At 56.3% G+C, this 12,747-nt stretch overlaps 1 protein-coding gene across 6 annotated transcripts; it reads right to left on the bottom strand.

Annotated features, from left to right (window-relative positions):
• Nucleotides 1-750: 750 nt before the first annotated feature.
• ZNF853 (zinc finger protein 853) lies at nucleotides 751-11,866 on the bottom strand. 6 transcript variants are annotated; one of them, XM_077140547.1, is made up of 6 exons: nucleotides 11,533-11,662; nucleotides 10,630-10,747; nucleotides 6,986-8,592; nucleotides 6,067-6,108; nucleotides 4,371-4,439; nucleotides 751-890 (listed from the first exon to the last, which is right to left on the bottom strand). In XM_077140547.1, exons 1-6 carry the CDS (start codon nucleotides 11,542-11,544, stop codon nucleotides 846-848), a joined length of 1,893 nt encoding a protein of 630 aa, XP_076996662.1. In that variant the 5' UTR covers nucleotides 11,545-11,662; the 3' UTR covers nucleotides 751-845. The 6 variants fall into 6 exon arrangements, with proteins under 6 accessions (XP_076996662.1, XP_076996664.1, XP_076996665.1 ...); XM_077140549.1 differs by lacking the exons at nucleotides 751-890; nucleotides 4,371-4,439 and adding an exon at nucleotides 4,453-5,454; XM_077140550.1 differs by lacking the exons at nucleotides 751-890; nucleotides 4,371-4,439 and adding an exon at nucleotides 5,476-5,532.
• Between the last annotated feature and the right edge of the window lie 881 nt (nucleotides 11,867-12,747).

Genomic DNA, 12,747 nt, shown 5'->3' on the forward strand with positions numbered 1-12,747 from the left:
GGAAGAGCTGCTCGGGAATATGGCTGGCTTGGATGATCCCCACGCTCATCGTCACATCTCTTTTCCAGGCACAAATGAAAACACGACCTCTGGAAGACAGATGCTCCGACACGAGGTTCCTATGTCAATGTCACTGCCGGTTGGAAATTGTGTTCTCTATTTCTGTGGGTGGCTGGTTGGCTTTCTCTGTGAAGCCCATCACAGGCCAGTGGTCAAGGTGGGATTATTTTTTAAATATAAAGGAGGGGACTGGGATGGAAATGGATCACGACTCAATCACTAATATGACTTCAGATATGTGTGAAAATCAAAGAACAAATGGCAGGTCCCTTCTGCCAGAGCCTTCAAAGTCACCATGCCCCCAAAATCAAGCTAATATGATTTGAACCATTTGAAATTTTCACGTTCACAGTCTCGCAATGACAGCAAGCTCATTTCACTGTGTCCTGTCACTAAAGACACTCAGAAATTCTCATATAAAGCTAAACCCAAGTTCTTTGAGAAGTTAAACACAGAATTACCATATGACCCAGCAGGACCACTCCTAGGTATATACCAAAGAAAACTGAAAACAAGTACTCAGATAGATACTTGTGCGCCAATATTCACAATGGGCCATAGATGGAAATAACCCCAAGCATGCCTAAGAGACGAACAGTTAGCAATGGAATATTATACAACCATAAAAAAGAGTGACGTTCTGATGTGAGCTACAGCATGGAAGAACCTGGAAAACATTATAAGAGAAAGAAGCGAGACACAAAAGGGTCAAATATTGTGTAATTCCATTTACATAAAATATATGTAGAATAGGAGCAGGCAACCGTGGGTCAGTGGCAGAACTCTCACCTGCCATGCTGGAGATCTGGTTCGATTTCTGGAGCCTGCCACTGCAAAAAAAAAAAAAAAAAAAAGTAGAATAGACAAATTCATAGAGACAAAAAGTAGAAGAGAGGGTCTCAGGGGTTGTGGGAGGGAATGGGGAGTTGGTGCTTAACAGGGACAGAGTTTCTGTTTGGGGGGATGAACAAGTTTAGGGAACAGATAATGGTGATGGTGGCACATTGTCCAGGCAATTAATGCTGCTGATTGTACACTTAGAAATAGTCAAAATAGCAAAAATTTTGCTATATTTACTTTGCCACAATAAATTAAAGGAAAAGAAAAGAATGCCTTACAACTTTCTGAACTTGAATGAGTGAACTCAGATGCACAGTGGACCTGAACTAACAGTCCAGCATTTTTTGTGACTATGTGTGCTCAGCTGAATAATCTAAATGTGTCTCCATGAAGCAAGGGTCTCTGGACATGCCAGGGGCAATATAAAGTGAACAAGTTAGGGGCTAATGCTCCAAGCAGGGCGCACGGGGGTACTTTCACTGACTGAAGGACATGGTCATGAACTCACCCGGGGGACTGTGACTATTGTAAAAAGGCACTCAGGACAGTTGATTCTTTGAAAGAAAAAAAAATATTCTAGAAACTTCTTCATCTGGCACAAATGGCTAGGCTCCTTGAAACAAATGTCATGTTTTGGTTCTGAAATACAGTTGATCCTCATTATTGTGGATTCCATATTTGCAAATCCTCCTACTTTCTCAAATTTAAATGTAACTCCCGATTAGGACTCGCAATGGCCCTTCCACGGTCATTTGTGAACGTGGGCAGAGCGGTAAACCATCTGGGTTTCCAGCTTCAGTGGAGGTGATGCCTCAGGGCTATCCCTGCCTGGGAAAAAAAGCAGGGTTCCCCCACCCCCACACTCCTCAGTGTTTGCACAGTGGTCGCTTGTTGGGATAGGGGGACTCAATTCTCAGGCACCCCCAGTTCTCTGAATGGGTGGCAGAGCCGCAGGTGCTGCTGCCAGAAGCAAAACCTGCTGAAGCCAGCATAATGGGGTGAGCATGTCCCACAAATCCATAAGAGGGACCCATGCAAAGAGACACAGGTAGAGCATGGTGGCATTTGCTCCCGGCCACTCAGACCCGTCCGCTTCGTGCATTAATTCCATCCACGTGGAGAAAGAGCACAGAAGGGTGCTAGTGGCAGAGGCGGCAGTGGACTCTGAGGCCGTGGCCATGCTGCACCCCCATCCCTCCTGGGCTCCCCTGGCCCTGGCACTTCCCGAGTTGGGCAGGTGCTGGCTCCGAATATACCAGTGCACACCTGGGAACTGGGGAGGACATGGTGACTGTGCACTGGGCAGCTGGCATGAGCCTTCTGCTTGCCACCGCTTGGCCCCACATTGGCTACCTGTCCCCATGGCCCCTGGAAACCATCCCCATGGACCCCCACCAGGCCACACCTCCTGGCTGCCACTGAGACCTTATGGCCCATTTCAGTCATCAGGTCACCTTGCCTGGCCAAGGGCTCCATCTGGTCACTGCTCCCTCAGGGCCCTGCCATCCTCGGGGACCCCAGGGGCATCTCCAAGTCAGCCCTGGTCTCTGGAGAACAGTGTCCCCCCCACCCCCACCCCCAGCAGCCCATTCCTCGTCTCCTTAGTGAAGGGAGCACGTCTGGGCCTTCCGAAGGAGCATGATCAGTAACGGGTGCTTTGAAATAGCATGGAGCTCTTTTCTCTGAGCCTTTCCAGTCTGTCCTCAACACTTGGCCAAGGCAGTCCTGGCGACTCCAACTCATTGAGCGTGGACCGCCACTGTCCAAGCGTCCAGGGGCCATCCCAGTGGCACATTGGCAGCAGCTCCAGGTGGCACTGCCAGGGAATTGCATCCCGGGACCCAGGAGGGTGCAGCCTTATCAATGAACGATCTCTTCTCCAGCCAATATCCCTCATCAATGAACTCCCTCTTCTCCAGCCAATATCCCTTCCCCAACCCAGTCCACCGCACCCAAGATCCAGCCCCCAGCATGCTCTCCTGATCCCTGCTGGCATGTACTAGCCCAGTCTTGCAGCTCCTTTGGTCAACAATCCCTTCCCTCCTTAAGCAGGGCTGCTCTTCCCCCAGGCTGAGACTTGAACCCCATCATAGGTCTAGTGGCCAGCAGGGAAAGGTCCCAGATTTTCAGGAGGGCAATTATTATATTGAAAGACATCTCCTTCAAGTCCCCTTGGGGGAATGGTGAAAAAGGGGGAAAACTCAACTTCCCCAATTGGAGAATTCTTGATATTCTCACAAGCAATGGAGCCAACCAAAGCAACAGGCTGAACACCCAATCTTGGGGTTTGTTTATATGAAACCCAACCCCACAAAGAATAGGTCAAGCCTACTTAAAATTAGGCCTAAGAGTCATCCCCAGGGAACCTCTTTTGTTGCTCAGATGTGGCCTCTCTCTCTCAGCCAACATAGCAAGCAAACTCATCACCCTCCCCCTGTCTACATGGGACATAACTCCCAGGGGTGTGGACCTTCCTGGCAACATGGGACAGAAATCCTAGAATGAACTGGGACTCAGCATCAAGGGATTGAGAAAACCTTCTTGACCAAAAAGGGGAAGAGAGAAATGAGACAAAATGAAGTGTCAATGGCTGAGAGATTCCAAACAATCAAGAGGCTATCCTGGAGGTTATTCTTATGCATTCTTATATAGATATCACTTTTTTGGTTAAGGTGTTATGGAGAGGCTGGAGGGAACTGCCTGAAAATGTAGAGCTGTGTTCCAGTAGCCATGTTTCTTGAAGATGATTGTATAATGATACAGCTTTCACAATGTGACTGTGATTGTGAAAACCTTGTGTCTGATGCTCCTTTTATCTACCTTATAGACAGATGAGTAAAACATATGGATTAAAAATAAATAATATGGGAACAAATGTCAAAATAAATTTAGTAGATTGAAATGCTAGTGATCAATGAAAGGGAGGGGTAAAGGGTGTGGTATGTATGAATTTTTTTGTTTTTATTTCTTTTTCTGAATTGATACAAATGTTCTAAGAAATGATCATGATGATGAATTGCAACTATGTGATGATAGTGTGAATTACTGATTAAATAGGTAGAATGGAAAAAAGATGAAAAAAAAAAAGAAAGACATCTGCTTCAATGAGACCTCTTCGTGCTCTTCACACAGTGGGGAGCTGCCATCTTCAGCAAGGGAAAGGGGGGCCCAGAGGGTTATGGGGAACCTGGGGGTCAGTATTCTCAGGCATATCACCCAGATATTCCCATCTAAGTCTGAGTCATTTTCCCTCATCATGGCATTGACTCTATTCAGCAAAGGTAAACGACTCCAACAGTCCCTGTGACCATCTCTGCCATCGATCTCAAGTGCTCGAGATACAGATTGAGCCAGGGACCCTTTCCCACCTGGCAGCCAATTCATCAGTTCAGCAGCCAGGAGCCATCACCACTCGCCACCCCCAGAGCCTCCCCTGCTGTCTGATGAGTGATGGGACCTCAGAATCCCACCTTTAGACTCAACTTCCTAAGAGCACTTTCAAGATCTTCAGTCTGAGGGCAGGATCCCGAGCAGCAAACCTGGAGAAGAGGATTTATGTGCAAATGATTTATTACAGAAGTGCTCCCGGGGTGGGGGGGTTAGAGCAAAGGAACTGGGACAGGGAAGGAGAGGAAGCAGGGTAAGCATGCAATCCTAGCAGAGGGGGCTTCACCCTCATCTTGCAGGGCACACGCTGGCATGTAATTTAGGGGCCCACCATCCTGAGCAGACACGGGGTGCCTGGGCCGGCCACCTCCTCCCACCCCTGCCCCTCATCGGCTAAGGGCCCCCGTGGGGAAGGCGAGTTCTAGGCCTGTCCGGCTCTCTGAGCAGGTGGGGAAAGGTGGCTCCAGCAGCCCAAGAAGAGTCGAAGGGGCCTCCAGGCCCCACAACGGCCCCTCCAAGGGGTCATCCGACAATGACAAGTTCACCACATCACAGCCTTCCAGTGTGCATAGAACCGGCTTGTTAGGTAGCTCGTCTTTACAAAACGTCCAAACCAGTCTCGATCGTGAGCTCTACACCAACATCAGCTCCCTTGAACGTGATAATGGCACTTAAGGTGGTTACACAAGTGAGTATCCTTAGGAAGGTGCTCCAAGGAAATGCACATGGAAATACTACAAGTTCAGGGAGCATGATGTATACAATCTGTGCTCAAATGTTTTAAAAAGATAAGTAGATAAGCAGATGGACAGACAGACGTTAGACAGATGGATAGATGGTCAGATGACTTGATACATCAAATGGGGCAAAATGTTACAAGCTGATGGATCTGAGTGTCTGGGCAGGGTTTATGTTGGAGTCCTCTCCTTGGGTTTTGTTTTATCTTCACAACCGCAACCGTCGTGTAAGTTTGAAATCATTTCCAAACAAAAAGTAAAAAAAAACAAACAAACTGGTCTGAGAGGCCTAACTTGTGGGCCCTCTTTCCCAGGAAGATTTTATTGAATGAGTCTGTTTCCCAGCTGAGGGTTCCAGGCACGAGCCACGCTGCAGCCAGACCGATTTTCCTTAGAAATGAAGCCCAGGGGCAAGACCCAAACTCCAGAGCTGAAAACCACAGTCAAGACAAGGGATTGACTGGTTTTTATTTATTTGTCACTTTTTGTTTCCCGCTTGCCAATGCGTCTGTAAAATGGAACAGGCTGTGCTAGTAAAGGAAAGGAGGGGAGGAAGGAAGGGGTGGGGTCTAAGCAGCCACGCGCGGGAAGCCGAGGGAGGAGAAAGGGCTCTCTTGGGGAGCAGATGTGGGGGGCAGCCTCCTTCACCACCCAGCTTTCCCCCAGGCCCACGCTACTGCAGCCAGGTTAACATAGCCCTTGCCCCCACCCCCGGTGATCTTGAAAACGCCGGAAGGATCATCACTGCTATTCCCAATCCTTGCCCTCAGCTTTCTTCCCCTGAGTCTCAAGACTCCAACCCCACAGCCTTGGGCCCCCGGGGCAGCATCTGGGAAGTCTGGAGGCAGTGGATCCCACGGAGGCTGCAGCTACCGCAAGGACCAACCCAGGGCTCTCTCTGGGGCGGACCCCGTCCTCAGAGGGCACTCTGCTTGGGCCACAGGCCGCTGTGAGCGGGGGGGACATGGCAGCAGAGATCTGGGGTCCCAACACCTCCAGTGTTTGCCGGAACCCCTGGGCCACCCTGGAGGGAAGGTTTTACCTTCAGCCTGCGGCGGGACTTCCTGGCACTTCCACTTCTACCCTGTGTTTAGGAACACAAACATTTTCCATCAGAATTCTATCTGCCCTGATGGATTTTCATTCCAGAATGTTATTTTCAAGACAAATGCCACTCAGGGCAATTTTAACACCTTGGACAGTTTCCTACGTAGTGCACATCGGCTGTCTTTTTTTTTTTTTTTTTTTTTCCTTCCTTGAAATCATTTTCACCAGGATCAAATCTCTTCCAGGTGAGTTTTACCACCTACATCTGATTCCCTGGTCAGTGTCCCATCGCGTCAATGTCCCAGTAACCCTGTCCCTCACAGGAGCTTTCTTTTGTGGCTCTCGTTTCTAACAAGTGCAATTTTCCCCGGGGCGGGAGTTGGGGGGGCGGTAAATCGTGGCAGCTCTCGCTCCCCAATGGAGACTCAATCACAAATACTGGCCACGTGCACAATCTTGTTGATTGTTCCTGGGGGGGCGGGGGGGGGCTTATGTCAACGCATGAATCCGCGGTCCTGCTCAGCAAATCCCGGAGCAAGCCTTGGGAAAGCTTTTCCCAAGGATATTCCAGGATTTTGCAAGCGAGAGACCACAAAACGGGGTGAGGACACCCTACCCCCGTGCACAAGGCTTCCGAGGTGGCGGCGACGGGGTGCTGGGCAGCTCCGACCGCAGGCACCGCCCCCCCCCCCGCCCGCCCCAGGCCGGGGCACCTCGACCCACCTCCCGCCTTGACGGGTTCAGCCCTGCACGCGACCTCACGGTGCCGCGGCGGTGGGCGCCGCGGCGCCTACCGCGGCCTGCTCAGGTCTCGGCGGCCCAACGGGGGCCGCGGGCCGCGCACCGCGGAGCAGGCCCAGGCCCCGCGAGCGGCCGGCGCCATGCAGCTGGCGCTCGTGGCGGCGGATCTGCACCTTGTGGCGGAAGCGCTCGCCGCAGTCCTCGCAGACGTAGGGCCGCTCGCCCGAGTGCGTGCGCCGGTGGCGCAGCAGGTTGGAGGAGACGCTGAAGCGCTTGCCGCAGTCCCCGCAGGCGTAGGGCCGCTCGCCCGTGTGCGTGCGCTGGTGCTGCACGAGCGCCGAGCTCTCGCTGAAGCGCTTGGCGCAGTAGGAGCAGGCGTAGGGCTTCTCGCCCGTGTGGATGCGCTGGTGCGTCACCAGGTTGGAGTGCTGCGAGAAGCCCTTGCCGCACTCGCCGCAGCGGTGGGGCCGCTCGCCCGTGTGCGTGGCCTGGTGCCGCACCAGGTCCGTGCTGCGGCTGAAGCCTTTGCCGCACTCGCCGCAGATGGTGGGCCGGTCCCGGGCGCGCCGCCTCCGCCGCTGCCGGGCGGGGGTCAGGGCCGCGCTGCCCGCCGGGCCGGGGATGGCCACCACGGTCGACGTGGCCACGGCCGGCAGCACCATCAGTTCCTGCAGCACCACGTAGCCTGGGGGGGCCACCACCACCGTGGCTGGGGCCCCCTGCCCAGCCGTCCCGCCGCCCCCCGCGGCAGGCACCAGCTCCAGCTGCAGCTCGGACTGGACCGGGGTCAGCTCGAGCTGCACCTCCTGCTGCTGTGCGCCCAGCTCCACAGGGGTCAGCTCGAGCTGCACTTCCTGCTGCTCCAGCTGCTGCTGCTCCAGCTGCTGCTGCTGCTCCAGCTGTTGCTCCAGCTGCTGCAGCTGCTCCTGCAGTTTGAGCTGCAGCTGCCGCTGCTCCTGCTGCCGCTCCAGCTCCTGCTGCCGCTCCAGCTCCTGACGCTGCTGCTCCAGTTCCTGCTCTGGCCCCAGGTCCACGGGCATGAGCTCCAGCTCCACCTCCTCCTCCTCCTCCGATGCCAGTGGATGCGGCTGCAGCTGCTGCTGTTGCAACTGTTCCTGCTGTTGCTGCAACAGTTGCTGCTGCTGAAACTGTTCCTGCTGCTGCAGTAAGAGCTGTTGTTGCCGCTGCTGCTGCTGTAACTGTTCCTGTTGCTGCTGCAACAGCTGCTGTTGTTGCACTTGCTGCTCCTGCAGCTGTTCCCGCTGCAGTTGTGCCTGCTGTTGGAACAGTTTCTGCTGTTGCGACTGCTGTTCTTGCACTTGGCGCTGTCGCAACTGTTCTTGCTGTTGCTGTAACAGCTGCTGCTGCTGCAGTGGTTTCTGCTGTGGCAATCCTTGCTGCTCTTGCTCTTGCTGTCCATGTTGCTGTTCCTCCTGCGGCACCAGCTGCAATTGTGCCTTCTGTTCCTGATGGTGCCTGGATTGATGATTTTCCGGCTTTTGCCCATCTTGCTGCTGCTGCTGCTGCAATTCTGGCTGATGTCGTAACAGCTGGTTTCCAGACTGCTGCCGTTGGAGCTGCTCGTGCTGCCCTTGCTCCGGCCGATGGTGCCTCTCTGGCTGCTGCTCTAACTGCTGCAGTTGCAGTTCCTGCTGCCCAGGCCAGCCTTCCCCTGTGGGTTCCCGGGGCCCCACCGGGGCTGAGCCCGCTGGCCGTGGTGGGCTGCCGCTTCCCTCCAGAGCCTCTTCTTCCTCCTGGCTCTCGCTCCCTCCGCTGCCACCTGCAGTGGAAATGGCAGGAAGCCAGGAGACAAAGATAGGCAGCTGTCTGGTCGTCTCCCTCATTCTGCCCCATGTACACTAACGAGGTCCCAGTAGGGACCCAAAGGCACTGAATCAACTGACAATGGCAGAATGGCAGAAACTCAAAAATACCCGGAGGAGTGGGGTGGCCTTAGTAACATGCCCAAAGGACTCCTGGTCACCTCCCTCTGGATCCCAGCTTCCCTACCACACAGGTCCCAGGATCTTGTATCTCAGCCTTGATACCCTCACAGGTGCCTCCCTGCCACAGTGCCTGAGAAGTCTGTGATGCTAATGACCATTCCGTAGGAATCAGTGAACCAGCCATTCCATAGGCCAAGCTATCCATCCCATGCTGAGTTGTGACCTCACACCTAAGATAAATGAAACTCATCTTCTCTGTAAATGATGAAGTTCTGCAAAGTTGCCTGGAAGGATTACACTAAGCAATTTCTCAAAGTCACCACTATGGCAGACTAGTTGAGGGACGAGGAGTCCTGAGTTCAAATCCTACCTCCACCAGTCAGCAGCTGTCCACCCTCCTGCGAGCCCAGGACCCTGGCAGGCAACCATCTGATGAGACCCACACCTTGCGTTTAGTGAACTGAACAGGAAGGACCCTGGCATATTCCTGGGACCTGGCAGGTGCTTGAAAACTCTCTCTCCCTGTAGTTTAGGAATTCGTCTGCACATTAACCAGCAGTTTGGAAATACCAAGTAGACAGCTAGTGTCATTTGAAACAGCCTAAAGATTGCAAATGTTCTAGATTGTTATTCTGGAATGGCTAGGACTGACTCACATGGCCAATTACTTAACCTCTGGGAACCTCAGTTTCCCCATCTGCAAAAGGAGAAAAATCCTTTTCAGGGATGATGTGAGAATTAGAGAGGATAAATGTACAGTCCCTGCATTGTACGAGGCACAAAGTAAGCCCGGGTAAATAGCCATCACTCCACTGTACGTCCTGCTATTGGCAAGACGCCCACATTCAGCTTCTCATCTTGATCGTTACCATTGTGTTAGCAGAAAATCACAGTTCTTGTTTAAATACACGAGCCCAAGAGGCTCTCTCCATTTCCAGGTCTGATTTGAACCTCTGTTCTTCCTACAGCATCTTATTTTCAATTTTGTACTGGAAAGCAGTGGTTTGATTTACAAAGCTGTGCCTTATGGTCACTTTCCCAGGAATATATTGCTGTACTAAAGCTAAAAGGAATATATAGGCATGTGATTTCCTTCTAGAAAAACACTGCTAGTAACCCTGGCTTCGGCTTGGGTATCAGTGGGTGTCTTTTTCATATACACTCAGGCCAGTTGGGGGCTATGCAGGTGGTAAGTGAGGACAGTTGGGAGAAGCTGGGCCCCCAGCGAGCCAGTGCCTGATAGGCTGGAGTTCAGCTCTGAGGAGGGCAGACGTCTAGAAGGATTGTTTCGCTCAGAGCAGGTTGCAGAGGTGTCAATAGGTCTTGGAAGGTTCCGCGGGGCCAAAGTGGCCTCCAGGCATCAAGGAAGTGTGCAGGGAGAAGAATGGAGGAATGAAGGAGGGGGCACAGAAAAGTGGGTGAACTCAGTGGCCACCGGAGAGAAAAGAAGCTCCCCAAATCAGTCTGAGTGCTCATCCCTTGAGTCCCGGGTCAGTGACAATGGGGGAGGATGGTGAATGCGGAAACAGAGGCAGCGGCCACAGTCAGCACCCATCTCAGGGGTCTGTGTGTATGGGGTTGGCTGAGTGTCAGCACCCCCAGGGAGTTCCATCCTGTCAAGACTTCAGCATGAAAGAGCCACTCAAAAAGTTCCCAGGCAAACCTGCCAGTGGTCACTAAAGGCAGCTGCGCTTTGCAGATATGAGCTGGTCAGGCCCTAAAACCACCTGGCTCAGCAACTGCAGACCAGAAGCTCCCACCACTCTCGGGCCCCCCCTTTCTGCCTTGGGCCCCCTTTCTGGCTCTGTCAAGAGATCCTCACCGGGGGATACCCTAGGAGCCCCCAGAGGAGGCCCTTCCCCGTCCCTCACCTGAGAAGGTGTCAGGCCCGGGGCCCCCACCCTGCAGGCACCGCAGCTCCAGCACGAAGGGCTCCGTCGCTGGCCCAAGCTCCATCCTGGCTGTCAGACCCCGATCCCCGGGAGCCAGCTGTGCTGAGAGCAGGGAAGGAAGCTGTTCAGATGGGGTGGGAGTGCTTCGAGCCCCTACCCTTGTGGCACCATAACCAGAGAGCCTTCTACTCCTGCCTCACATCCAGCCCAGGGTGGGCAGCTCCACCTCTCTGCAAGGGTGCTCGGCCATCTGGGAGTGCGGCAGTGCCAAGGCCAGGGGTAGGGTGCAGCAGCCTTGGGACCCCGTCTGCCTGCATGGATGCAGTATTTCCCCTCCTAATGCTTAGCAAGGCTCAACATCAGCCCTGTGCCAGAGCAGGGATGTCAGGGGCAGCCAATGTCCCCACCTCCCTGGGAGAGACCTTAGGGAAACCAGCCCCTGGCAAAGGCCTGATGTGAGCCAGCTGGCAGACAGAGGGGAGGCGGGGACATCGGTCCATCTCACAGCCTGCCCCCGTGGCCCCTGCCCAGACACTCTTCAAACCGCCCAGCCTCCCAGGGACACCAGCAGGCCACGGGCTCCAGACCACCTGTGACCAGATGCCACCTCAGCTATGTGGGGATGGAGGTTTGCCGAGATCCATACTCCGTGGAACCTGCCTGGCGAGGAGAGGGGTGGGTGCTGGCCCTGTGCCCTGCTTCCCCTGAGGTCTGGGGCGTTCCCGGCCTCTCTCCTTCATGCACTCTCCAGGGAACGGGCACCCACCCTGCAGAGGGGGTCCCCCCACCCAGTCCCCCTCTCCCCAAACAGGCTACCGCCGGAACCCAGAGCCCAGAGGCGCTCCCGGGTCCGTCCAGCCCCACCTGCGCGCCGGGCCTCACCTGGGACAGCATTTCCCGCTCCACACAGCAGCCTGGGCCCGGCGCGGGGGGCGGGAAGGCGGAGGCCGGAGCGCTCAGCCCGCTGCTCCCAGACGCGCCCCCATCCAGAAAGAGCCCGGGAGGCGCGGCGCCAGCCCCGGGGACCTTCCTGGAGGCCGCGTGGGGGGCGGGGTGTGCCGCTGTCACGGCTGCCAAGGTCGCCCCGGGCCAAAAGAAGGGGCAGAGCGGAGTTCAGGCGCGGAGGACCCGTCCCAAGGAAGTTGGTGGAGACTCTCGTGGGCGCGGCGCGGGGGAGGCCGAGGCGTGTGGCCGGCGCGGGGCTGCGCGCGTCCTGGGGCCGCAGCGGCCGGGCGACACCGGGCCCGGGCTCGGGTCAGGTCCGGCCGGCGGCCACAGGTGCCCGGCCGCTGCGCCCGGGGGGCCGGCGGGGGCCTGGGCCGGGGGGGCGGCGGTGGGGGGGGCGGGCGCCCCGGCCGGGCCCGGAGTCCCCGATCGCTCGCCCGCCCGCCCGTCCGCGCGTCCGTCTCCGCGGGCGTCCGTCCGGGCAGCGGGCCGGCCGGGGGCGGAGGCGGCGGGGGCCGGCACAGGAAGTCCCCCCGGCATCCGCATCCTGTCCCCCGCCCCTGCCGCCGCCGCCGCCGCCGCGGCCCCGCGCCCCGCGCCCCCGCCCCCGCCGCCGCCGCCGCCGCCGCCGCCGCTCTAGGCCGCCCGCGAGCTCGGTGCGCTTAACCCTTGGCGGCGCGCGGGGACCACAGCCCCCCGCCCTCGGGGCCGCGCCGGGGCCCGAGGTGCCGCTGCCCGGGCCTGGGGGACGCGACTGCCCGGGGCCTCCCCAGCCGGGTCCGGGCCCCCCGCCCCCGCCCCCCGCCCCGGGTACGATCGTGGGTGATTAACGCACAGTCAGATGGCAGTTAATGAGGACGCACCATATGGGGCCGAGCAGGCCCTGGGGAGACCTTCCCACTGCACCCCCATTCCTGGGTCTTGCAGTGGTGGGGTCTGTGGGGGGAGGGGATGAGGGCAGCCGGGTCAGGGAGCTCTGGCAGGTGGGACCTTCTGGGCCTCCCTGGCACACCTGGCAGAGCCCATCTGCGCCCTCTGTGGCATCTTGGCTCCTGCCCTCCATCCGCAAGCCCCCACCTCTGGGCCCTGCCCTCCAGCATCCCTGGCTGCTTTTTCCAGACCTGCCAAGGCTGCTTCCTCCTCCCTGGGGAG

Source organism: Tamandua tetradactyla, chromosome 23 (assembly GCF_023851605.1).
Source record: "Tamandua tetradactyla isolate mTamTet1 chromosome 23, mTamTet1.pri, whole genome shotgun sequence".
NCBI lineage: Eukaryota > Metazoa > Chordata > Mammalia > Pilosa > Myrmecophagidae > Tamandua > Tamandua tetradactyla.

Excerpts from the sequence above, each read along its gene's own strand:
- ZNF853 (XM_077140546.1), bottom strand. Across the intron at positions 8,593-10,629 it reads CGGGCCTGACACCTTCTCAG|GTGGCAGCGGAGGGAGCGAG; the intron begins GTGAGGGACGGG and ends TTTCCACTGCAG. Across the intron at positions 6,109-6,985 it reads GCGAGCGCTTCCGCCACAAG|GGTAGAAGTGGAAGTGCCAG; the intron begins GTGCAGATCCGC and ends TCCTAAACACAG.